Source organism: Cynocephalus volans, chromosome 12, assembly GCF_027409185.1.
Source record: "Cynocephalus volans isolate mCynVol1 chromosome 12, mCynVol1.pri, whole genome shotgun sequence".
NCBI lineage: Eukaryota > Metazoa > Chordata > Mammalia > Dermoptera > Cynocephalidae > Cynocephalus > Cynocephalus volans.
Window position 1 is genome coordinate 11,089,209 of NC_084471.1, and position 26,293 is coordinate 11,115,501.

Below are 26,293 nucleotides of genomic sequence, written 5' to 3' on the forward strand. Positions count from 1 at the left end.
TCATACCTCCATTTACTCTTCGTTACTGCATTACAAAAGGGATTCTATTTCCAGAGACCAAACAGAATCCTAGAGACATCCTTGGAAGAGAATTCCCTTTGTTCCCAAGCCTTTGTGACCAACTTTAAATCTGCTCACCTGCAGAACAGAGACTGCTTCACAGTGGAGGTGGAGCCGGGGCCCTCTGCTGAGACCTGTTTCTCCTCTTAGGTCATGGCCTCCCTAGGAAAGCCAGCCTTCCTGGGTCCTGTGCTGGGCCCTGCTCTGCCACAGAGGAGGATTCCTGGAGCACAGAGCCAGCAGGGGCTCTGGAACTGGCCTTTGATGTTTGAGACCAAGCACACCAGAGGCTGCCCCGCAGTGCCAGTCCCTGGTGACCTGTATCTGGGGCATCGTGGGGAAGGGAGGCTGGGTACTGGGGAGGGGGCCTTGGACACTGACACAAGGCCACAGTTTGAGCTCTGGCTGTGTGACTTGGGCAAGGTGCAAGTCTCTCTGGGCCTGCTTCCTCCTCAGAAAATAGGAATGGCAATCCCAGCTGACAGCCTGGCGGCACCCCCTCCCCTCTGAAGGCAGAGAACACATGGGAAATAGTCTAACACAGAAACGTGACTGACCTAACGCTTCTTCTACGGGTCTGTAAAAACTGTGCACATCCCCAGAGCCCTTGGTCTGCGAGAGCAACTCGTCCCAAAGAGCCTCTTCCCTCGGAACTATGTCCCACACTTCTCTCTTTCATACGAGCGCCCATGGTCTGACTCACAACCTGTTCGCTACCCCGGAGCCAGAAGAGGCTCATCATTGGTGGTAAAGACGGTTAATCTCAGTTGCTCCCCCATCTGTGGACGTCCCCAGCACCAATAAGGAAAAGGCGAGGCAGGAAGCAGAACTCCCTGACTCTGGGGCTCCCACTCCTGACAGGGACAGACAGGAGCAGGCCCTGCCACCTCTACTGGGCACGTCCTCACTGCTCCCGCACCCCCACCTCTGGGGAAGCCCGGCTGCACCCCTCTCTCCTGGTGGCTCCAGGACCAGTGCTTCTCTTAGTTCCTTTCTACCTGACCTGCCCCCACTGGGGCTATCCTAGGCTCCCAAAGCCTCCCTGGTCTTCCTGAATGTTTCTGACTAACAGCTACCAGGGCACGTACGGGGATGGGCCCAGGGACAAGTGCAGGCACCAACCAGGGCTCCATGCTGGATTCAGGAGCATGGAGCTGACAAGCCACAGAAGAAGGGGAATCACCATCCAGAGGTGTAGGGAACACGAGCAGTGGCCGCAGGCTGGTCCAGGGAGGTGGTGGCAGGTGGAGTGTGGCCTTGAGAGAGCAGCTTCTGTGGGGCCTGTGACACTCGGGGTTCACAGGAGACTTCTTCCCGTTCTGCTGCACACGGGTCAAGGAACCCTCAGGGTGGCCTGAAAGCCAACAAAGCTTCCACACTTAGGCCCTTTGTTCTGAGAAATGGCAATGATCCTCCTGTGCAGTGACAAGGTGCAGACAATGGGTCCAGTCTGCACTCACCCTCCCTACAGCCCTGAGAGCTGTGGGTAGAGTCTGGTGCAGGCTGAGGACAGAGCACCCACTGGCCCTGTGGCATAGGCTGATGTCAGGAAAGGCTGAAACCCTGTCTTGTCCCAGCACTGGACCCCTTGTCCCCACGAAGACCCTGCTGGAGCTGCACTCCCTGGACGGGCTATGGAGCTGTCATCACGCTCTGCTCGCCATGGTCCACACTCCAGAGTCGGTAAAACTCAGCAAAGTCCACATAGGGCTCAACGCGGCCGTCCTCACCGGGTGGGAGCGAGTGTGCGGGCCGGGAGCGGAAGAGGCCCCCGTCTGAGCTGGAGCTGCTGCTGTGGGTGTGCGTGCTGGTGGACTGCAGCGTCAGGGTTGGGCTCTGGCTGTGGGGATGAGAGGGGAGTCAGTCAGTCAGGGGCAGCTGGGTCAAGAGGGCCTTGGCTTCCACTGTGGGGACAGAGCAGACCCTGCCTCTACCAGCCCCTTGGGCCACAGGCCTCTATGGCAAAGGTGACTATAACAGAGGACCTAACCTTTTGTTCTTAGGGACACATAAAAAGTCAACTGTATTTTTAGTTTTAAATTTTTAATTTATTTTTCTTTTTTCTCCTTTGAAATGTATTTTTAAAGAACTAGCTACTCGCGGCTATTTAAATTAACTAAAGTCAAGGGGCTGGCCAGTCAGCTCAGTTGGCTACTGTGTGGTGTTATAACACCAAGGTCAAGGGTTCGGATCCCCGTACTGGCCAGCTGCCAATAAATCAATAAGTAAATTAATTAATTAACTGAAGTTAAATAAAATGGGATATCTAGTTCAAGTGCTTCATAGCCACATGTGGCTAGTGGCTACTGTATGAAACGGCACCAACACAGAACGTTCCCACTGTCAAGAGAAGGTTCTGCTGGGTAGTGCTGAGCTACGGTTCATCCACTTCAGTCCCTCCCAACCCATCCTAACCCAACCCCACTATCACAGCAGCTGAGGTTTCTTCTTTTAGAAGGCCTTCCTTGGGGCTGGCCCCTGGCTCACTCGGGAGAGTGCGGTGCTGATAACACCAAGGCCTCGGGTTCAGATCCCATATAGGGATGGCCGGTTTGCTCACTGGCTGAGCGTGGTGCTGACAACACCAAGCCAAGGGTTAAGATCCCCTTACCGGTCATCTTTAAAAAAAAAAAAAAATAGAAGGCCTTCCTTTGCTTCCCTGCCCCTGCTCCCCTCTCATTGGCCCGGTGGGGACAGATACCCAGAGCGTGGAACGGAAATGACTTTATTAGCTAACTGTCCACACTCCCAGTACCGCCCAGCACTAACCCATGGGGGACCCAACTACCACTCAGGTGCTGGAGGGAGCAAGAGGCTGATGGGGCCCAGGGAGTTAGAGGCAGAGGCAGAGGTCTGGCTGTCCTTCCTTGTCTGGGACCACAGTGATCACGCTCTGCTTTGTGGACACAGCTGCTGGCTTCCTCTGGGCAGCTCAGCAGGGGTGCACTCATGATGGCCATAGCAAGTTCCTTCCAGCCCGCAGTGGTGGCTGCAAAAGCAGTAGCAGCAACACAGGGGCAAGGGGCACAAAAGGCCCCCTGGCGAGGCAGAGGCAAACAGGGCCACTCCCTCCTTCCTGGCCCTTCTAATTGGTGACATCCTGCCCCGCTCCATTCTCAGAGTGGGCTGGGTGTGGCATCTCTATTATTCCATGCAGGGCTGGAATGTGGAAACCAGATCCTGGTCCCTTGGTATTGTAGGGTGGGGGTGGGGGTGCACATTCCACAGAAGTGGAGGGGGTGGGGTCGACACCAGACCTGTCAGGCAGGTCTGCAGCTCCGAGGAGGCTGGCCTCGCCCCCACCCCCACTATAAACTAGAGAACTGACTTCAAAACTAAAACCGGACATTTTAGTCAGCACTGACTCTGACAAGCCAGGACAGGCCAAACAATGTCCCCCAAGCATGGATGCCATTGGGAAGGCCACCCTACAGCACACACTCCAAACTGGGAGGAGAGGAAAGAACAAGAGAAGAACCTTCCCACTGAATGAAACTAGTATGTGGGACCCACAAGAAAGTACAACCAGTGAGTGGGCTGTCACCATCAGCTACCCAAATGGAAACCCTGCCCTGTCCCCTTCCAGCCCTCCACACCCACCCTCCACTCCACTCCATTTCAAATCCAGCATCAACAAGCTGTCAGAACCAGCAATGCTGCCTCATCCTGCCTCAGTTTCCAGGGAGACCTCCCTCACCCAGGACGGAGTTGGGGAATTTGAGAAGTATGATACCCCAGGGCATCTCATCTAAGAGTTCTCAGACACAGGACTTGGCCCCATGGCCATTTCTGTCCAGGTCCCTAGGACGTGCCCTGGGGAGGCAGGCCTGAAAGTGGCAGGGTTGGGGCACGGGCTTACTTGGTGAGGGTGGGGGTAGCTTCGTCCAGGGTGGAAGCGCTGTGGGCTCCGTTGACCATCTGGCCCTGGGAGGGCATGACGAGGGAGAGGGTCACACTGGTCTTGCTGGTGCTCTGGGCACTCGAATAAGGCACGGACACAGGGTACACACGTCCCCCTGCAGTTTTGGGAGGAAGAGAGCGGTGGGCCACAGGGAGTTGCTGAGAAAGGAAACCTGGGGGAGAGGGAGTAACACTGCTCCGGGGCCTGAGGGGGTGGTGTCTGAGGGCTGAGGGTGTAGGTGGTGGCCATGCCTGGTGCCCCGGTGTGGCCCTCAGCCCTTTGGAGTGGCTCAGGAGGAGTGTCCCTTGCAGAGACTCTTCCAGGCTAGGCCAGGACCTCCTTCCCTTCATCAGTAAAGCCCACTGGTGCTCAAAGCAGGAACAGAGTTGCCTGAATGAAAGGGTTATTGCCCAGCTTCCCACAGATGCTTTAATGCAGAGGATAAGTTTGCTCTTAGTTGAGGCTGACCCAATAAAAATATGGTTGCAAGGGGCCGGCCCGTGGCTCACTCGGGAGAGTGCGGTGCTGATAACATCAAGGCCGTGGGTTCGGATCCCATATAGGGATGGCCGGTTAGCTCACTGGGTGAGCGTCGTGCTGACAACACCAAATCAAGGGTTAAGATCCCCTTACCGGTCATCTTTTAAAAAAAAAAAAAATATGGCTGCAATAACAACAAGCCAAAGAAACTCCAGCAACCCTGGTGTCCATGGGAGAACACATCATCTGTGACTGCGTGAGCTCTAGGGTTTGCTTGTTTAACAAAAAGAAAGAAATGTAGTCGTCAGGAACTGAAGGTCTTAGCACTAAGCAGCACTAGGAGAGAGCACAAAAAACAACCTCTTTTCCCAAACATCTTGATTTACAAATTAAAAAAGTAGAAAATAAAATGCCTCTCCCCCAACACAGCCCAGGGACAGAGCGAGGCTCTGGGGCTTGAGCATCTGTCCACATGCCTAACCTCATCTTCATTCTTGAGCCTGTTCCTCCCTCTGTAAAACGGGGTACCATCTGTCTTCAGGGTTGCCAGTGAGGACTAAAGGAATTAATGCAGGTAAAGTGCTTGGCACATAGTCGGCATTCAACTAGTGATCTCTATTATTGGCCTTGTGGCTCTGCAAATTGCTTGTTTGCATCCTCAGGTCTCTAAGCAGTAGCCAGGGCAGGTGGTATTATCCTCATTTTAGAGACAAAAGGCAAAACAACAACACACAGCTCAGAGAGACTGCGAGTCACAGGCTGGCTTAGAGCCTCTCTATGCCAGGCCTACCGACACCTCTGTTCCAAGCAGCCAGGCCATGGCCTCAACTGCTCTGCACCCCCTCCAGCCCCAGATGGCACTCTCAAGTGCTGCTTGTCCCCACAGCACACATACCTGGGGCTGGGGTCTGGGTGGGCTGGCTCATTTCTCCCAGTGGGTAGCCAAAGTTCCTCACCAGCAGGGTCATGTCCTCATGCCGTGGGCAGAACTTGGCACGCTCCCCACCGCTGGCGAAGGTGTCCCCGTGGATACGCTTCACCCGGTCCACCACGGCCTGGGCTACTGCATCCAGGGATGTCTGCTTGGCAAACTCAGTGTCAATCATCGCAGCGATTTCCTGGGGGCAGGGGAGAGAGAAGCCGGTGAGGAACAAGGAGTGGCCCAGGGACTGTGGACCAAACTCCAGGGCCCTCACTCAGGAGACTTAGGGGTCACTGGTACAGCAGATAAAGGAAGTTCCTGCCAGCCAAGCTTGCAATCTGAGCTTTTCAAAGTATTCAGGATAATCCTGGAACTCTCTCATTAGAAAAGAGTTGTGTGACCTTGGGATCTCCCTGACTACTGACTCCCACACCTCTCAAATGGGGATAATATCCACCTCACTGGGTTTTTATGAGGATTAAATAACATAATGGCTGTGAGAGCACTCTTCAAACTACTAAAGAGCCCAGTACAAATTGTCATTATTAATAAGCATTCTATGCTGGAATAAACTTATTATAGGATATAATATGCTAGGAATTTTGTCAGGAACTGGAGATATAGAATGAAGATAAGATCCCTGCCCTCAGAGAAGTCCATTGTCCAGTATATTCTAAAACCTAGTAGGAAGAAAACAAACAAAATAACCCCAAAATGAAATAAAACCTTGTAGAAGCCACTGGATAATTCTATCATGAAAACCAAAAATATATTTAAAAAAAAAAAAAAGAAAAGGAAAGAAAAAATAATTGACTAAGAGATCAAAGCACAAACACAAAATCCTCTGCATGATGGGGACCATAGTCTCCTGGAGATAAGAGGGCAGAGGCAGGTGACAGGAAATGACCTGGACCCGGGCCTGTGGGGGACCAGCTTCATCGCTAACCAGCAATGTCACCCAGGCAAGACCCTGAACTCTGTGGGCCCCCAGTTCCCTACTGTACATGGAAGTAAGCCCCTGGCCCCTCTATGTTAACAGGCTGCTGGAAGGAATAACATATAATAGGTAAAAACCCTGAACCCAGGGATCAGGGCACAGTTAGGCACTTAAGACTTTTTCCTCATGATTTTTAATTAAAAAGGACAAAGCAGAAAAGGTTATCTTCCCACAAGAATCACAGAGAGAAGGAGGAACACAACCTGAACTTACCTTAGTGACCCAGAAATCCAAGGTCAGGTAAAGACAGCTCCCCTTTAAAAGCACCCCTATGGTGACTGCCTCAAAGTCATGCTTTAGTGGCAACTGTTTGCCATATATGCGCCAAGGTGTAGGAAAAATAAGAAGCTCCCACTGGCTGAGGACCCACATTTACCACAATTAACCCCACAGCCCCAAGAAGGTAGATGTTACCATCCCCACTGTAGAGATGGGGAACGAACTGTAAACTATCTGTCCCCAGGGCCCTGAGCAGGACGTGGCGCTCCTTCAGGCCCAGCCCCTTCCTGGGTGGTCCGTGGGAATCCCCTTTCACCTCACCCTCTTCCCTTCACGCCTTGCTTGGGCTCTGGGGACTGACACTGTTTCAAGCCAGAATGAACAAAGCTCTTGGGTGAGATGGGTATTTTAGAGCTCTGGGCTTTTCCTCCCCCCAGCTTTGAACCCAGAAGGGATGTCCGGTGACTGCACTTGAGAACCAGAGTTCCAAGCCACCAGGGACACACATCCGCCCGCTGTGGGCCAACCAGCCATGCTCCGTAGTGTCTGCTCTGCCCAGGCCCAGCTCACCTGGTTGGCCTGCCCAGGCCCGTGGGCTGCCTCCAGGGCCTTGTACAGCCCCTCAGACATCAGCACCAGGAAGCCGGTCACTCCATCCAGTGGCTGTGCACCATGGATTTCTGGCTCTGCAATGATTGGTTTGGACTTGGCAGCACTATGGGGAGAGAGTGGAGGAGAGAGCTTTGCTTGGACGGTCCCAGGTGGATGCTGATCATGCTGGGGGGAAGAATCTACATCCAGAAGGTAAAATAAAACACAAAACTTGACAAGAGAAAAGAAATAGAGGAAAGAGAAAATCAGGAAAACCAACCTGTCTTCTGAGGGCAGATATTAAATTATAGCTCAAAGGGCCAGAAAACCTGGCTGGCAGCTGAAGTCAGGATGGCAAAGATCAAATGTCCAATTCTGGTCCTGTTCTACGCCTCCTGTCCATAGAGCCTGAACAGGGCAGGGTGGAGGGTGGGACAGCAAGAGGAAGGATTACCTTTTAAAAGCCCGCTCCCCTTGCTACTGTTTGGGCTCCTCCAAAGCACATGTCCAAGACAACTAAGATCCCAAATAAGCTTTCTAATCTGCACAGAGATCATTAACTGATGTGGCCTCAGAGTCACCAAATGTCAAAAAGTTCCAACGCATGTATGTGCACATGGAGGTAAGTACACGAGGACGTTCCTGACACAAGACTCAAAAGAGCCAAGTCTGGAAGCATCTGAGGGTCCATCACTAGGGGCTGGTCAAGTGAGCGCTGATACTGCCACACACTGGAATCCTAGGGGATGTTACTGAGAATGACATTGGCCTAAAATGCAGATGTGCATAAATGCAGGAATGGGCATCTTTAATGAACACAGTGAGGTACATGTAAACCTGTCTCCAAACTCATCAAGTTGTATATATTAAATGTGTACAGCTTTCTCTATGCCAACTGTACCTCAATAAACTGGTTTAAGATAAAAAGAAAAGAGGCCGGCCCGTGGCTCACTCGGTAGAGTGCGGTGCTGATAACACCAAGGCCACGGGTTCGGATCCTATATAGGGATGGCCGGTTTGCTCACTGGCTGAGCGTGGTGCTGACAACACCAAGCCAAGGGTTGAGATCCCCTTACCGGTCATCTTTTTTTAAAAAAAAAAAAAAAAAAAAAAGATAAAAAGAAAAGTGAGGTACAGAACACTAGGCAGGCCATGCCTCCATGTATGCAGGTTCTGAAAAGGATGCCTGTTCCTCAGCCCCCATGAAACACACATATTCACAGAGCACATGTGTGTAAGTGTGCATGTACACAGAAATTTGGGGGCAGGATACACAAGAAACTAGCAGCCTCTGGGGAGGCAGTCCTGTCTTGGGGTGGGAGGAAGACTCACTTTCACTGGATATTCCCGTAGCACTGTTTGAACTGTTTTAAACCGTAGACATGGTTCCCAATAAAGCAAATGGAACCCCATAATTAAAGATAAAGGCTCTAAACTCAATTGCCTAAATCCTGCGAGGGTAAGGAGTTTTAACATGTGCTAAGCCATGAGGCCTGGCCTCTGCTGATGAGGTCTTTGACATGATTCTGCCACAGCTTGGCCGTGACACTAACTGACGTGATCAGCATCACACAAGTGCACAGGCATACTTCCCCAACAAATGCCTCAAATACAGGGTAACCAGTGGTTAACTTCAGGCCCCCACTTCAGGCTGCCTGGGTTCAAGTCCTGCCTCAGTCCACCACTAGCCCTATGACCGGGACAGGCTACCTAATGTCTCCATGCCTATTTCCTCTTATGAAAATGTCTTTGGGGTAATGATAGTACCTATCACATAGGGCCAGAGTAAGGAGTGATTAAAGGAATTATGTAGAGAACTCTGCGCAGGCTTGGCACAACAAAGGTTCCCAATTATTGTTACTGCTCATTTTGCTTCTGTGGGCACCTACGTGACACCCAGAAGGGAACTGTCCTTGGAGGGAAATGTACGATTGTCTCAGACCTCTGCCATGGGCAGCACTGACCTACAGGCTTTTGGTCCATCCCTTTCCATGCCAGGAACATCAGGCCAACTCTGGCTTCTCCTGCCAGACTCTGTGGCACTGGTTGCTGCCCTTGGCTTTGGCCCAGCTCCCCAACTTGACCACTTGCTAGCCTAGCTCTATAGGAGCCTAACTCCTGGCTTGCTGGGCCCAGACCCTGCCCCACACCAACATCTCTGGGAGGAAGAAAGTGTCTCCTTAGGCTCTGAACAACTTCAACGGTACCTGTCAGTGGCACCTAAAATCTGCTTCTGCTCCAGGCCCTCTCGTTCTTCAAACTAACGGGGGCAGCTGGGCTTGCCACCTACCTGAGTAGGTCAATGTCACTGTAGCCGTACTTGACCTTGTAGTCCCCAATGCGCCTGGTGCTTTCCTGCCCACAGATGATCCCCACTTGCTTGATCTTTCCTGCGTCCAAGCCTACCAGAGAGAACAATGCAACAGTCCTCTTCCTTGTTCATAAAGAAGGACAAAAAGAAGGGGCTAGAGACATACCCATGGGAACAAGGCAATGAGGACCACTGAAGAGGAACGAGCAACACTGGGGCACCTTGGAGAGCTACCCCGTGTTCTCAGTCCAGGTCCCCATCAGAACACCCCCTCATCAGGCCCCTCCTCCACAGCACTCCAGCACCACTGAACACAGCCTCTGTCTGCCCCTACATCTGCGGGAAGCTTATATGGAAGGGAGGGAGTGGCTACGGCAGCTGAAATCTCAGGACTTCTCTGGCCTCTCTTATTAACTCTTTTAATTCTCACAACACTCTGAGGTAGGTGTTGATATTATCCTTGTCACACAGATGAGGAAATTGAGGCACAGAGAACCTGAGTAAGCTTCAATCACCAACTAATAAGTGGCAGAGCTGGGATCTGACCCCAGGCAGGCTGGTCCCAGAGCCAAGGTCGCAGCCCTTCCACTATGTGCCTCTCTCTAGCTGGCAACAAGAGGAGGGCAAGGGTGAGCCCACAGGGGCCGGTCTCCCTTACCCAGCTGCGACAGGCGGAAAAGCTCATCCTCGTTCTCTGTGGTGTGGTCCATGTTCAGCTGTGTCACCTGCAACCCATCCACCGTAGACTTGCATAAAAGCGCACGATTCGTACCTGAAGCATATTTTGAGCAGCTGAGCAAAGACCAAGCATAGAATAGGACACATTGGAAAGACAGAGAAATGCAGGCATCTCACACGTGGAAATACTTGAAAAGAGCAAGAAAGTCAGTCTCAGACCGCTGGGGTTAATCACCAGCCAGGGAAAGCTGATGATATTAAGGAATTAGGTTAAACTTTTACAGTATAATCATAAGATCATGATTTTAATAAAAGAGACCTCTTCTCTAGAGATACATATTGAAATATTTACAGAAAACATGACACAATGTCTGGGATTTGCATCAAAACAACACAAGGATAGTGGGCCAAGATGAAACAAGCCCCACAAGATGACAATTGTTGGGGCTGGGTGATGGGGCACAGGGGTTCATTAAATACTACTCACTCTATTTTTTTATATTTTGGAAATTTTTCCATAATGAGATCCTAAGGAAAGGAGGAGAGGGAGGGACATCATCAGTGGTGTCTTTGCACAGTACCTATAGTCATCTGTGCCCTGCCCACAAATCCAAATGTCCCTGTCTCCCAGCCCCATCTCAGCCATTTCTGGGGATGCTGAGTGGGTCTTCCACAGCCAAGCAACCTCTCTTCCAGAAGCAGCAGCCACTGAGGTCATTCAGATATGGGACAGGACTTGCCCAAAGCCACAAGCCAGTTAGGGACAGAGTAGGAACTAAAAGCCAGGACGCCTGCCTCCCAACCTGTCCGTTCTTCTTTAAGCTGGGACTAAGACATTACTGCAGAGTGAAGAGAAAACATAATAAACAGCCTCGGGAGACCCTGCATCTACAGCGTCTTACATGTCTAGAAGGAGATTGCCCAAAACAGGACCAACCCCCAAGGTGCACCTCCCACCCCTCAGACCTCCCCACCCCGGAACCGGCAGGCGGCTCACCAACATTGGCGACGTAAAGCTTGTTGTTGAGAAGGACCGCCACGACGGCCATGGCTCCTCCTGAAATCTCCCTCTCCAATGCCTTGAGTCTCTCAAGGATCTTCTGATATTGAGAAGGCAACTGGTGCTGAGGGACACCCTACAACCATCACCAGAGGGGTCAGAGCAGGATAGGTCCTCAGGACCATCTTACCAACCATCTCCCTCCCTTCAGAGCAAGAATCTGGGCTGTGATGGAAGCCTATGCCACAACTCCAGGGCACGGTTCTCCAGCGAAAGTGGAGGTTACTAACTCAGAGGTCAGCTTTGAAGGTGCTTGTGGGTAACGTGAGCAGTGGGTGACAAGGCTGTGGACTGACTCAAGTGCGTAGCACCTGGAAAGGCCTTTCCTGACACCTGTCCCTGCACACCTGATGCTGAGCCTCAGAGTGAAGATGCCCACGAGAGGCCAGGGAGGCCCGTTAAGGGCAAGTCCATCGCCACCCGCCAGCATCCCTCATCAGCAACTGATCCAGGCTGCTCTTGCCCCATTGTGACAAGGGCCTGCGAGTGACGTGGCAGATGAGTCCTTGCTCTTAGCACAGCTGGGCCTTGACTTGCTTCTCCCAGGGTGCAGGCTGGGAGATTACCTCTGGCAGCTGGGACTGGAGGCTTGCCTTCTCAGCCAAGGCATCATCAATGGACTCCAGGAAGCTCCTCTCCACAACATCGAAGGCCTGGAGGAACAGAGGACAGGACAAAGGCTGGTTTGAAATACCACTGTCACCTGATGCTAAAACTCCCCCTATTAATAGCAACGAATTCACTGCAGGTCCTCATGACATGGGGGCTTGACACACATCACAGCTGTCTCACACCCAGCACTGCAAGCCACCTGTTGCCTCCTGCAGATCATCTTTGACAAAGACCTTCAGCCCTGTGAGGATGGGTGCACTGCACAGGCAGTACTGCAGAGGGATCAGCCAGGTAGGAGACATCACAGAGGCTAAGAGCACAGGCTTGGAATCAGACCACCTGGGTATGAACTCCACCTCATAGTCCTCATCTGCAGGATAGAGGTAAGTGTTATTCTGAGGGTGACCTATGATAACGTGCCCTTAGCGTTCAACACAGCACCTGGCTCAGGGGACATGACAGATCAATGACAGCTCGTATGATTATGACAACTTCTTCCTGGGAGGCTTCTGCAAAATCTTACTGGCCCTTGGACAATGGTGACGCTGACACCTTCCCCTGGAGTGGGATTTGCTGAGAATCATCAGCACAGTAGCCCTGAGGCTGTGGACGGCAGGGAAAGGCTGGGAACACTATTCCTGAGGAACAGGAATCCATCCTCCTCCTCTAAAACAAAGTGCTCCAGATGTGCTTCTCAAAGGAGTTGCCAGGAGGAAAATCCCAAACAACAGCAGGCAGACAGGCAAAACTGGCCGATGTTGGCACCAGCCAATCGGAAGCGGGGAGGCAAGGTCTCCTCCTGAATGCCGGGGGATGCCTTCGGCACCTGGAGGCTGAGCACCCAATCACTATCAAACAGACATGGTCACTCTAAGTGACTTTGTTTCTACCAGGCTTTGCCTTGCTCCCCCTGCATGCCTTTGTCCAAGCTCACATCTCTAAATTCCCATTTCTCCAGAGACAACTCCACCAGCGACAGGAAGCACCACTGCTTGTTGCCCAGTCCTGGACTCCCGGGGAGGGGGAGCTCCTGCTGCTGGGAGCTGCTCCCAGAGCTGATCCTCAGCAGGGGTGAAGAAGCTGGCAGAGTCTTCAGACCAACCTTAGCAACATCTCTTAGTGGCAGGGTCCAAGTCCCAGCGGGGGTGGGGGACATGACTCAGCCAGTCCCTGTCACCAGCCCAAGCACCATTACCTGCAGGAGCACACGCCGCACATCGGCCTCAGTGTGCTCGGCATTGAGCTGGCCCAGCAGGAGCTCCGCAGACAGCCGCTGGGCCACGAAGTTGGTCACCCGGTTGCCATCGTAGCCATTGAATACCCCATACAGGAAGCAGTTGTTCTCACTCCTGGCAGAAGGAGAGGGCAAAAGGAGGCCTGAGACTAGCGGCTCACAGAAAAGGAGGGAGAAGGAAACGAACTGGGGGAGAGACCAAAGATACGGCAGCTGCAGCTTCAGGTCCCTACCTGGGTCCCCCCATTTTGGCCATCATTTCACTCTGGCTATGACTTTCTGGATGCCACCCTCCCGAACCCTCCCTCACTGTAGCAGGCCCTTGACTGGTCTGAAGCCTGGATGTGGAAGGGACAGTAACAGAGGCCATATCTCACTGGCAAGTTCCATACCTGAACTTGAGCCAGTTGTCCTCTGGAGGATGGCTCTCGGTGCCCTTGCCATCAGCAGAGTAGCTGCGGTTGGGAGCTGAGCCAACCCCAGAGAGGTGGCAGAGTGGCAGGTCGTCCGTCCAGCTTGGCTGCTGCTCCTGGGGAAGGACACCAGGAAACCGTGAGGTGCCACCTCTTCCCCAAGGCAGACCCCACCTTACCTTTTTCTTCTCCAGCAAAGACCTAGCAGGCCTGGAGCCCCACACAAAACGTTCCATTTCCTTCTGGAAAACAATGACACTTGTACGAGCAGAAACCTGCAGAAGGGTTTGCTGTTTTTATGGCTAGTCCACAAACTGGTTCCCCAGGAAATCTGAAAAAGACTATAAAGCTCCCAAATGCAAGGCTCGGCAGTGGTTTCCAGGAGTGAGGTGTTATGAAACACAAGTGGAACACACATACAAATGAAGCAAACTCTTAATAGGGAATTCAGTGGTGGCCCCACATCTCACTGCAGTGGTTCTGGCTGCACAAGGCAAAGGAATCCCCTGGGCACTGGGTTAAACTGCAGACTGAATGCCCCACCCTCACAGTGCCTGATGGCATGGGGCCCAGGGTATCTGCAGTGTTGGCAGCTCCCCTCAGGTGATTCTTGCACAGGCGGCCTAGGAGTCGGGCTGGAGAAACTCCTACTTACAAGCTAGTCTCAGTCCCTTTCCCTGGCACAGGGACCCCTGTTCCTCACTCTGCCCTGGTGTCCTCTCCCACCTCCCCTTGCCACTTCCTTCTCTGCCAGTACCGAATACTTGCAGCCCTGTCCGTACCCTGCTCTTTCCCTCCGTTCTACCCCATGGGATCTCAAACCAGGCTGTTCAGCGTAATCACTGCAGAGCTTTAAAAACACATAGGCACGTGCACAGACACGCGTGTATAAACACACAGCTGTCCGGGCCATGGCCCCAACCCACTGATTCTAAATTTCCTTAAATCTCCTTGGGGTGCATCCTGAGCATCTGTATTTAAGCCCCAGAAACTACTGACACAAGGCCCAGGTGTGAGCCCCTGCCTCTCACTGAAAGCCAGCTGCGGGCCGGCCCGTGGCTCACTTGGGAGAGTGCGGTGCTGACAACACCAAGTCAAGGGTTAAGATCCCCTTACAGGTCATCTTAAAAATAAATAAATGAATAAATAAATAAAAATAAACAAACATGAATACTGTATGCAACTTCTTATAAGTTAGTTAAGAGAGTCTTCAAAAAAGGATGTGAAAACCACTTCAACAGGCTTTTGCAATCAGATATGTAAAAAGCTTGTGGTTAGCTTTCGTGGCAAATTTCATCTTCTGTTTATTTACATACTGACATTACGATCTTTTTTCTTCATTTTAATTGCTTTTATGTTGCCTTTATCTATTTTAGTACTTTAGTTCTGTACTTTGCACCTTGGAGCAACTTCTGTAGGGTGTGGGAGTTAATTTTTAAATTAACATGTAGTAAAATTGACTTGTTTGGGTGTGCAGGTCTATAAATATTAACACATGTAAAGATCTATGTAACTACCACCACACTGAGGATACAGAACAGTCCCATCACCCCTAAACACTTTCTCCTGCTGCCCCTTTGGAGTTATTCCCTCCCTTAACTGCTGGCAGCCACTGACCTGTTCTCCATTACTATGGTTTTATCTTTTCAAGAAAGTCATAAATGAAATTATGCAGGACATAACCTTTTGAGCCTGGCTTCTTTCACTTAGTATTATGCCCTTGAGATTCATCCAGGCTTTTGCCTGCATGCAGCAATAGTCTGTTCCTCTTTATCGCAGAGTAGTATTCCATGTAGGGGTGCAGCACAGTTTGTCAACCCATTCATCCATTGAAGCACATTTGGGCTAGTTCTGGTTTTTTGCAATTATGGATCCAGAATTTCGTTCTCTTTTTGGCACCCGGCAGGTACAGCGATCAAACCTTGGACCTTGGTGTTATTAGCACCATGCTCTAACCAACTGAGCAAACTAGCTAGCACTGGTTTTTAGCAGTTATGAAGTGAGCTGCTCTAAACATTTATGTACAGGTTTTTGCGTGAACATAACTTTTCATTTCTCTAAGGTAAATACCTAGGAGTGAGATCACTGGGTCACATGGTAAGTTAAACTGTCCAACTGTTTCCCAGAGTGACTGTACCACTTGCATTCCCACCAGCAACACACAGGAGTTTTAGTTGCTCTGCATCCTCACCATCTTGTTGTATTATTATTATTATTATTTTCAATTTAGACATTCTGAAGGTGTGTAGTGATGTCTCATCTGGCTTTAATTTGCACCTCCTGGGGCCAGCCTGTGGCTCACTTGGGAGAACCTGCTGCTGACAACACCAAGTCAAGGGTTAAGATCCCCTTACTGGTCATCTTCAAAAAAAAAAAAAAAAAAAAAAAAAATTTGCACCTCCCTAATGGCTAATGATGTTGAGCATCTTTTCATGTGCTTATTTACCATCCACACACCCCCTTTGGCAAAGTATCTAAGTCTTATGACCATTTTTAAATTGGGTAGTTTGTTTTCTTACCTATTGAGTTCTCAGAGTTCTTTACAGATTTTGAATAAAAGTCCTTTGTTCGATATGTGATTTGCAGATATTTTCCCCAGTCTGTAGCTTATCATTTTATTCACTTTTTAACAATGTGTTTTGCAGGAAAAAAAAGTTTTTAATTTAATTATGTCCATTTTACCAACTTTTTTCTTTCATGGGTCATGCTTTTGAAGTCATGTCTACGAACTCTTTGCCCAGCCCCTGGTCACAAAGATCTACTCCTACATTTGCTTCTAAAAGTTTTATAGTTTTACATTTTACATTTAGATCTGTGATGTATTTTGAATTAATTTTTGTATAAGATAGGAGGTTTAGGTCAATTTTTTCTTTTTTGTTTGCATATGGATGTCCAATTGCTTCAACACCATTTGTTGAAGACTAACTTTTCTCAGTTGAATTACCTTTCCACCTTGGTCAAAGATTATCTGGTCATATTGTGTGGGTCTTCTCCTGCATTGTATTGTGTTCCATTGATTTATGTGTCTATACCTCTACCAAGACCACACTCTTGATTACTTTAGTAGTAAAGTATTATGAAGTGAGCTGCTTGATTACGTTGGCTTTATAGTAAATCTTAAAATTGGCTAGTGTCCCCGAACTGGCCAGTTGCAAAAAAAATAAATAATTGCCTAGTGAAATATCTCGGACTTTATTCTTTTTCAAAATAGTTTTGCTATCCTAGTTCCTTTGCTTTTTATATAAATTTTAGAATCAGCTTGTCTGTATTGACAAAAAAGTCTAATTGGGATTTTGATTGGAACTGTTTTAAATCTACAGACTAATTTGGGGAGAACTGCCATCTTCACTATGTTGAGTCTTCCAATCCATCAACATAGCATATTTGTGTACTTACTTATATTTTCTTTAAAGGATGTTTTAATTTAATTTAACTTATTTTTAGTTTTGGCGGGTGGCTGGTGACAGGGATTGAACCCTGGACCTTCATGTTACCAACACCATACTCTAACCAACTGACTAGCAGCCAGCTCTTTTTTTAATTTTAATTATTTAGTCTTTAGAAGACTCATTTATTTTTTATACACACAAATTTACAAGGTCTGAAAAGCTGCTAATGTCTACTAGTAGCCTTTGAAAACTGAAAATATGACTAAAACCTAGTAATGGAAATAAAATGGCAATAAGATCTGAAATTCTAAAAAAAAAAGGGGGCCGGCCTGTGGCTCACTTGGGAGAGTGCGGTGCTGATAACACAAAGGCCACGGGTTCGGATCCCATATAGGGATGGCCAGTTTGCTCACTGGGTGAGTGTGGTGCTGACAACACCAAGTCAAGGGTTAAGATCCCCTTACTGGTCATCTTTAAAAAAAAAAACAAAAAAACTGAAATTCTGCCTAGCCCCTGATGACACCAGACATTTAACACTTTCAGGTCAAGTGACAGCAAAAGGAAAACTATCTCTCAGCAACACAAAATAGTTTCTAGTTCTAATCTTAACCTGTCTCATTTTAAAGCAAAATAAATTTCTCTCTTAACATAAATGGGAACTTAAGCCTTTGGAATCCACATACGATACTATAGGTTACAATATATTCAATATTTGCTGAGCATCTACAACAGGCTGGCATTATTCTAGGTACTGGGGACACAGCAGAGAAAACAACAGAGAGGCTCCCTGTTTGAAGCTTCCTTTCTAGAGGGAGAGATTTCAAATCAAACATGTAGTACAATAAACAAACAAGGCAGTTTTAGACAGGGCTATGTGCTATGGGGAAAACATCAGGGAAACAGGACAGAGAGTGTTGGGGAAGGCTCTTTTAGATGAGGTGGTCAGAGAGCAGACTTCTCTGGGAAGGTGATCTCGGAGCTAGACCTGAATGACTTTGGGGCAGTGGCCTCTTTACAAAGTTGGGACGGAGCCTTCCAGGCAGAGGGAACAGCACATGCAAAAACCCTGAGGTGCAAACAAGTGTGCTAGGCTTAAGGAAGCACAAGAAGACCAGTGTGGCCTCTGTAGTGAGCGCAGGGGAAAGCGGCTTGATGTCATGTTTGCATATATGACGGCACTCATGTGCCTAGGTGGGTAGGACAGCGCAAGGCCTTTTGGGCCATGGTAAGGAGGTAACTGCCAGGGAATTAATTATTTTCCAAGGAACTGCTTTGTTGCCAGTTATCCCTAGGTCTTAGATCTGACTAGTATGCCTCCATTCCCAAGGAGCCCACAAAGGTCTCAGATAACCTGACACATAACACTTCCAAAGGAAACTCCTGTTCCAGGGTCCATCTCCACCTCTAGATGGAATGAAATCAAGCACAAGATTAAGCAGAAGCACAAAAGCTTCTCCCCAGTCAGGAGTATCTGGTGCCCTCTTCCTGAAATGACAGACCAAGGAGTCAATATTCAGCACCCCAAAGTACTGCAGGTGTTTTAAAGCATGGGAGAAAAAGACATTTTATATTATATGCTAGAGTCCTGTCTGAGATTAAAGACGAGATTAAGATGGACTGAACTCATTCTCTAATACGAGACGAACATATAAGTGTGTCGCCCATGACATGAAACCTGTCATCAATGCTGTGATCACAGGACTTCCTCTGCCATTATCTAACTCCCACAAGGGACAGACAAAGGCTTACAGTGATTTGAATCTTTCCAACAAATCCATACTTTATAGCAAAAAATAAAATTACTCAAGCAATTTATGGGCCCACTCGACATTAGAGGTACACTATTAAAAAGGCTGGTGAAACTGTCTTGCACGAGTAAAGAAGGAAACACACTCAGATCGTGACTGAGGAACTCAACATGTCAGTCAGTGTGCTACGGCACAGGAATGAGTCATATAAGAGCATGGACGCTGCTCTCAGGAGTTGGACTGATTGCTGTATGCTGCAGCCCTATTTGGCTGATGTGGGAATAACAAACTTTCCCAAATTAGAAAACCTATGTGTATGACAGTGGTCAACCTACTTAGCAAATGCCTTGTTCTTCAGTAAGTACTTAGGACTACTGTCTGGGCACTTCCACACTGCTAAGTACTTATTTTTGAAATCTGATTTTCATAATGTTAAGTGAGTAATATTTTGGAAATTTATTATTTTATTAACTGGCAAATGGTGTTTGGGTCTGTGGGTATAGATTCTAGTGCTATTGTTTATTTAAGGACAGTCTTTGTCCCTTCTTGATAAAAACACTCAAGAAAACAGAAACTGATGGATACCTTATGCACATGTTACTATATGCATACTTCAGTCAGTCCTAATGCCAGCACCTTACTTAGTGGGGAAACACGGAGAAGAAACATTCCCACTAAGCTCAGGAACACAGCAAGGCTGCCCCCATTACCTCACATTAAACTGGAGGTGTTAGCCCGTGATATGGATTGAAGGTTTGCCCCTCCAAAGCTCACGTGGAAGACTGATCTCCAATGTTCAGTGCAGAAAGATGAGGCCTTTAGGAGGTGATTGGATCTTGAGGGCCCTGCCCTCATGAATGGATTAATCCATTAATGGATTATCATGGGTGTGAAGTGGTGGCTTTATAAGCACATGAAAAGTGCTCTCCCCTAGCCCTCATGACGTGATTGCCTGCATGACCATGGGACTCTGTAGAGACTTCCCACCAAGAAGGCCCTCACCAGATGTGCACCCTGGATCTTGGACTTCCCAGGCTCCCAAACTGTAAGAAGTAAACCTCTTTTCTTTATATGTTATTCAGTTTCAGGTATTCTGTTACAAGCAACAGAAAACAGGCTAGTGTACCAGACAATCAGACAGGAGAAAAGAGTGAAGGCATATGAATTGGAAAAGTAGTAAAGCTATCTCTATTTGCAGTTGATATGATAGTATTCCTGGAAACCCTAAAGAACCAATAGAAAACTAACTCAAACAATAAAAGAAATCAGTCAGGTGGCAAAATAAACAACCAATACATGAAAATCAGTAGCCTTCATATACTTAAATAAAAGATGGGCATCTAGCCTTCCCGTGAAAACTCCTACTTGCTGTCAATCAAAATAATAAGGTCTTTTTTTCTGTGAGGTTCTATCATATCAGTCTCCCCCAACCCAACTCCTATAGAAGATTTTTAAATCCTAAATTTATATCGGTCGGATTATACCTTAATGCTTTCATCCCAGCCTTCCAGACTGTTGACATGGTTTTGAATCTCGTCCTTTCACAGATTAACAATCTCACTCAGCTATCCGTTTTGTACAGAGAAGGCTTTCTACACAGTGTTTCAAACGATTTCTTAAAAATCTGTGACCAGAACAAAAAGTGTGGGAAGCTAACCCACTTCTGGCAGGAGGTATTCAGAGCAAACACAGGAGGGAAGTAACACTTCCACCACGTTTGCCCTACTTGAAAATGTATATTGGAGGCCTCCAATGAAGACACTACAGACCCCAGAGGTAGTCACAGGGACAAGCATACACTTTAAAACAAACCAACCTCCTTAAGCAAACTATTTATTTTAGATTGGCACTCTTAAACATTAACTTCCTAGCCAATTTGTCTTGGCTTGCTATTAAAATAAAGAAAAAAAAAAATACCCCAAAGAGCATATTAAGAAGTATCCGTGGTGAGGCCTCCTCTTTTCTGTCTTTCCAAGTCCTGTCCACCCCCAAAGGCCACGCTCAAATCCAACTGGTGCCAGAGGCCCATGTTTCCCAAACCTCAGTCATCCACTTACCTTCTTCAAGAAATTATCCACCTCATATTTTATCTTTGTTTATTATTATTTTGGGGGAGGGGGAGGAGGGGCTGACTGGTAAGGAGTTCCGAACCCTTAACCTTGGTGTTACATATTTTATCTTTATATTGCCACATTTTCTTTTACCCAAATGATTTCATTTTGAATGTAAACTTTTCCAGTATTATAAGTGGAAAACCAGTATAACTTGCCATATCTAGAAGACAGTAAGAAATGAAAACAAAACAGGTTTATTCGATTCTAGCTGAATCTACTGCCTGTCTGAGCTGGAGCCCTATTCTACGTTAAAAACAAAAGGGTAGCAAGTATCCAGTGTTAAGGACACAGGAGGACCAAACCAAGTTTTCCTCTTACTATCATCAGAAAATCTGAAAAAGAACTGAAAAGCAAATAACCCCAGTTGGTTTTATTTACTGTCCTCCGGCACACACCAAACCACCTCACCTGCGTCCCAGATTCTGGGAAAATACTGCCCAAGGCTATGGGGTCCCTTCTCTGAGAAATCCATCCCAGTGGCCTCACCCTACATACAGGGCACCCCACTCATGGGCCATAACCATATGGCCTTGGGGCAACTCTCACTCTGTAACCTGGTATTGTTAATTAGCTATCTTATTTCACTGACTGGAAGACCTCTATTTTCAGCATTTTAACATCTCTGGAATTGGTACAAGTTAATGAGCAGTGCATTTTCTTTCATAGTAGTACACAAAATACTGATGCCTTCTTATAAAAATGATGTCTTAGATCCAATGAGGTATGGGCAGTTTCTCAAACAACTTGGGTGCTCCCTTAGTGGAAGGCCCTGCCTGGAATGTAGTCCCCATAGCATCGCAGACAAGTGGTGGGAGGATTCTAGGAGGTTCTACCAGTGTGGGAGTGGAAGAATATTTGATCCTCCCTGATTTCACCAGTGGAACTGAAATCACTCTCACTCTGCTGTGGCTGAGTGAGCTTCGATTGCATTATCCCACCTCTCTCCATCTCCAGTGGGGACGATCCATACAAAGCATCCACTGCTGATGCTATTAAAACCTACCAGACTGCCAAGTCTCTTGCTTCCTTCCTCCACATTTCTGAACAATTTTTGGAAAGGTCATGTATTTTCTACTCACACAAACCACCCACGCCTCCACCCTGCACACACTGATGCATGCTTTCTCCACACCCCCAAATGCCAGGCCCACCAGCGCTCACAGCAAGTGGCGCACAGGAGCGCACGTCTGCGAGAAGCTGAGAAGGGGGCGTCTCACACACAGCGTGGCCTCACCGCAGAGCCATTGACACACGCACAACAGTGAATGTGGGGGGCTTTAACTCTTCCATGGGTTAAAAATTAATTGCTCACAAGAAATTTAACAGAAAATATGGTCAGAAAAAAGCCTGTTTCAAAAGGCCTAATTTTGACTTGATTTTCTGAGGGAGTTTCCAGAATTCTTATTTTGGTATGAAAAGTTTCTATGGTGATCCAATTGTATTAAACCTGTTAAGGACTTCTGTGTATATAAATCTCATATGCATGTGTGTCCATGTCATATAAAAATAGTTCATAAAAGTCCCCACACAGACTCATCTCCAACTCTGGGGCAGCAGAAGTAGACAAAGCATGGTTCCAAGTTCAGACCAAAGCTTGAATATCAAATTATGGTATGAAAAGGCCAAACGCTTTTTGTGGTGAAAGCACCTAAATTCCTTAGGGGCAAAAAGGAGGCTCAGAAAGAGAGAATAATGCCCCTAGGAATGCCCCTGGGGGTGGGTGACAGCAGTTCTTTCTTTCCATAAATCTGAGGCCTCAACGCCTCCCACCGTCTTTAACCTTCTAGTGACCCACTTCTCTGAGACCAGCTCCACTCCTGGCCCCAACCTCTCCCACTAAGGTTTTCATAAACTGTTCCCTATGTTGTCACTACAAACAGAGTTCCTAATACATTCTTACAGGCTCTACTAATAACTGTGGAGCACTTATTATGTGCTAGAGCAGCAGCACATTACTGATGGCAGCATATGAAATGGCTACAGGTAGTGGTATGATGGGTGTATTCATTTTAGTGCTACATATTTATTTTAATGTACATTAGAAAAAATACATAGCTAGCACCTGTGATTTCACAGATAGAATTGCTCAGGACATGTATAAGTTTTAAAAAAATTGATTTCAAGTTGATTTTCTTTTTATTAAGTAATGGTATAGGCAGAATCAAATTCTTGATTCTCCCTGCCCCCAAGGTGCTCCTCATCCAGGGACCTGAACTCAGTAAATGGCACCTCTGTTGTTCAAACCAAAGCCCTAGAGTCCTCCCTGACTCGTCTTCCTCTGTCATGTACCCACATCCAATGCATCAGCAAATCATATCAGCTCTCCCTCCCAAATACGGCCAGAATTTGATACTACTACGTAGGGATCTTCCTCCAATCATAAATCAGATCACATCGTGCCCCTACTCAAAACCACCTGGACACGTCATAACACACTTCGAATAGAATCCAAAGTCAATGCCAGGACCCAAAAAGCACTGGACCTTGGCTACTGCCACTCTCTCCCAAGGCACTCCACTCATGCCACACCGGCCTCCTTAAGGCTCCTGAAATAAGCAGGCCTTTGCACCCCCCCGCTCCTGTCCCCACATCCCCTACTTCATCTCATCAAATATGGAGAGGACCCCCCCACCACCACCCTAAGATGGCTCCTCCACCACTGAGAATCTAGACTATTCCTCACAGCATCATCTAATGTTGTATTACAGATGTTGTTAAATCATATATAATTTGTATTTGTTCATGGTATACTGTCTGTCTCCCTTACTAGAAAACAAGCTTCATGAGAACAATGTCCCCTGCACAGTGCCTGCCACATAGTGAGCACTCAGTGACATTTGAGAGAATGAATGTAGATGTTCACTCAAGGCAGAACTGAAGGTGGAAGTTCATGGCTGGAGTGTGACGTGTGACTTCATTTAATACTGATACTCCCAGGAGTCTTCTCAGAAACTCAGATGGGGAAACTGAGGCTCAGGGATGTTAAGTGACTTGCCCAAGACCATATGGGACTCATACTCTGTTTTATCAGGCTGAAAGGGCTGGGTTCTTTTAAACACATCAAATTTGCTTCAAAAGCTCTTTTCTTCTTAAAAGACCTTCTATGAGGGATGGCCAGTTAGCTCACTTGGGAGAGCGTCGTGCTGACAACACCAAGTCAAGAGTTAAGATCCCCTTGCCAGTCATCTTTTAAAACAAAACAAAACAAAACAAAAAAGACCTTTTACGGTACCACACTGCCTGGGGAGCAAAGGTGAAACTCTTCAGGATGACATTCTATCAAGTGCTCTGCCAACTGGCCCCAGCAGTTTCTTGCAAGCACCACTCTTGCAAGCAGCAAATCCCCGGCTCTTCCCATGAGCCCCAACTGACTGCCTGATCAAATCAGGCTGCTCCACCACCCCTTAACACAGACTTATGGTATATAACTCATGAAGGGCTTTCCACACCTTATGCACATGTATTTAAACACCTGTCCTCCTGGAATGTCTGTCCTCTTCACTGCCTCGCAAACTCCTACATCCTTTAAAGCCTCTGAAGTTCTCTGCTACCTGCTCTGGGTTCCCAACACAGGTCCACACCGACACAAGAGTGCCTTATACACTGTCCTAGTGGCATATGCCCCTTCTCCCAATCTGGACTGCAAGCACGAGTGTGCGCACCACGCCTCATGCATCTTCACAACCCTGGGCATAGCTGCCACAGGTGTCTGAGCTGCTCTCACCAGACCTGGAACAGTGGAAGCCAGGTCAGCAAGCCCCGCGCCTCACCTGGACACTCAGACACCTTGTGAACAGGGATGTCCTGATCATCATGAAGGTGGGAGGGGCCTTGTGTGGACATACCTGCCATCCCCAAGCCTTGCATCAAGATGCTGCATGTTTAAAGCTAACTATTCTTTCTTTAAAAGAGGCCACTGCCACCTGGAAGAACACACGCTGGGGCTAGTAAAGCTCGCCTTCCATCTAACCCAAGTCCCTTGGGCTCCATCACACACAGGAGGGAGGAAAGCTGGCAGTCTCCTGCTCTGCCTGACCCAGGCAACCACTCTTTGCTGAGCAAGCCAATCAGCCTGCACCATTTACCACTTCCCAGCCACTGTCTCACAATGCCACAATCCAGCAAGTGTTTCCCGAATGCTTATTTCAACAGGGACATTTACACAGGGGCCCAGCCCTCCAGGAGCTTACAAAGCAGAGGGCCAGGCCTATCTAACCACGCAATGCCAAGGCAGACCTTCTCAGGAGTAAAATAGAGGAAACCATAGGTGTGGAGGGGGAGAGAGCAATCTCCACCAGGGTGACATGGGAATTGCTCTCCTTGGAAAGCATTTCAAGACTCTGCTTCCAGAGAGTCTACACAAAGCCTGCATTAATATGCTGCAGTGAAGATCATCCCTTACTGTCGGATTCCAATGCCTCAAGACCTGCAAGAGCAGGAGAGCCAATGTCTGCTCACCACTGTGAGCAGGCCAAGGCCTAGCACCGGACCTGGCTACAAACGCTTTCCTCATTACTTCACAAGTATTTACTGAGTGCTCAGCACATGGTGGTGGTAGGTGCTTGAGACACAACGGTAAACAAGAGATGACAAGTCCATCTTCAAAGAGTTCACTTTCTAGAACAGGAGGCAGACATGTCCACAGGCAATTCCAACAGAGTGCCACAAATGGGGAGGACCCAGAGTGGGCCACGGTGCCACCATGTGTGCATCTATGTGCACATGTATGTCAGGAGGATGCAGGGGCTGGACGACAGCGCCAAACCCATGAGGGTCCCAACTGGGTAGAAGTCAGTCTCAAGACAATCCTTCCATTCTCTGCTCTCACCTTAGTTAAGAGTCAGGGCCCACAAAGCTACCATTCCTCATTCCTTCAGTATGGCCCAGAAGTTAAAGGGGTTTCTGGAATCAGACTGCCTGATTTTAATCACACTGCCACTTACCAGCTGTGTGGCCTTGGGCAAATGACCGCCTCTCTGTGCCTCAGTTTCCTCATCTGTAAAACAGGAATAACTATCGTACCTATCTCATGGGGCTGTTATGAAAATTAAATGTACCAATGTAAAGTAATTAACACAATGCCTGGGATACGGTAAGCGGCTATTACTATTATCATTATTCTTGCACGACTGCTCGGCCCCGCAGTGGACCCGGACCCGGGCTAGCTCGGCTGCCGCGCGCCACGTTCCCTTCCGGCTCGAGGACGCTCCCACCCCGCGCGCCCGGCCTGAGCGCCCGCCCGCAGCCGGGAGCCCGGCGCCCTTGACCCCCGGCGGCCGGGCCGGCAGCGCGCACGCGCGGGCCTCGCGGGGCCGAACCCGCCGCAGGTCTCGCGCGCGGCACGCGCCCCGGGCCTCTGGATGTGGGGGTCAGCCCGGGGACAGGGGAGGGCGGCGGTCACACCCCGCCTCAGAGAGGGAGGCGGTACAAAGGCGGAGAGGGTGCCGCTCCTGCACCCGACAGCCCCACTGGGCTCCCAACCCCGAGCCCGGACAACGGGTCGGATCCTCACACTCTGCAGCAGGCTCCTCCTCTGCGCCGCCATCTTGGAGGGACCCCCCGCG

At 48.7% G+C, this 26,293-nt stretch overlaps 1 protein-coding gene across 1 annotated transcript; it reads right to left on the reverse strand.

Annotated features, from left to right (window-relative positions):
* On the reverse strand, positions 1-26,293 carry TAB1 (TGF-beta activated kinase 1 (MAP3K7) binding protein 1). The gene is made up of 11 exons (XM_063074674.1): positions 26,242-26,293; positions 13,458-13,594; positions 13,027-13,180; positions 11,786-11,872; positions 11,157-11,295; positions 10,140-10,253; positions 9,461-9,572; positions 7,150-7,294; positions 5,337-5,559; positions 3,920-4,076; positions 1-1,900 (listed from the first exon to the last, which is right to left on the reverse strand). The coding sequence occupies exons 1-11, from the start codon at positions 26,272-26,274 to the stop codon at positions 1,693-1,695; spliced, it is 1,509 nt and encodes a 502-aa protein (XP_062930744.1). The 5' UTR covers positions 26,275-26,293; the 3' UTR covers positions 1-1,692.

Excerpts from the sequence above, each read along its gene's own strand:
- TAB1 (XM_063074674.1), bottom strand. The coding sequence starts at position 26,274 with ATGGCGGCGCAGAGGAGGAGCCTGCTGCAGAGT. Across the intron at positions 9,573-10,139 it reads TTTCCGCCTGTCGCAGCTGG|GCTTGGACGCAGGAAAGATC; the intron begins GTAAGGGAGACC and ends TCTCTCTGGTAG. Across the intron at positions 1,901-3,919 it reads GCTACCCCCACCCTCACCAA|CCAGAGCCCAACCCTGACGC; the intron begins GTAAGCCCGTGC and ends TCATCCCCACAG.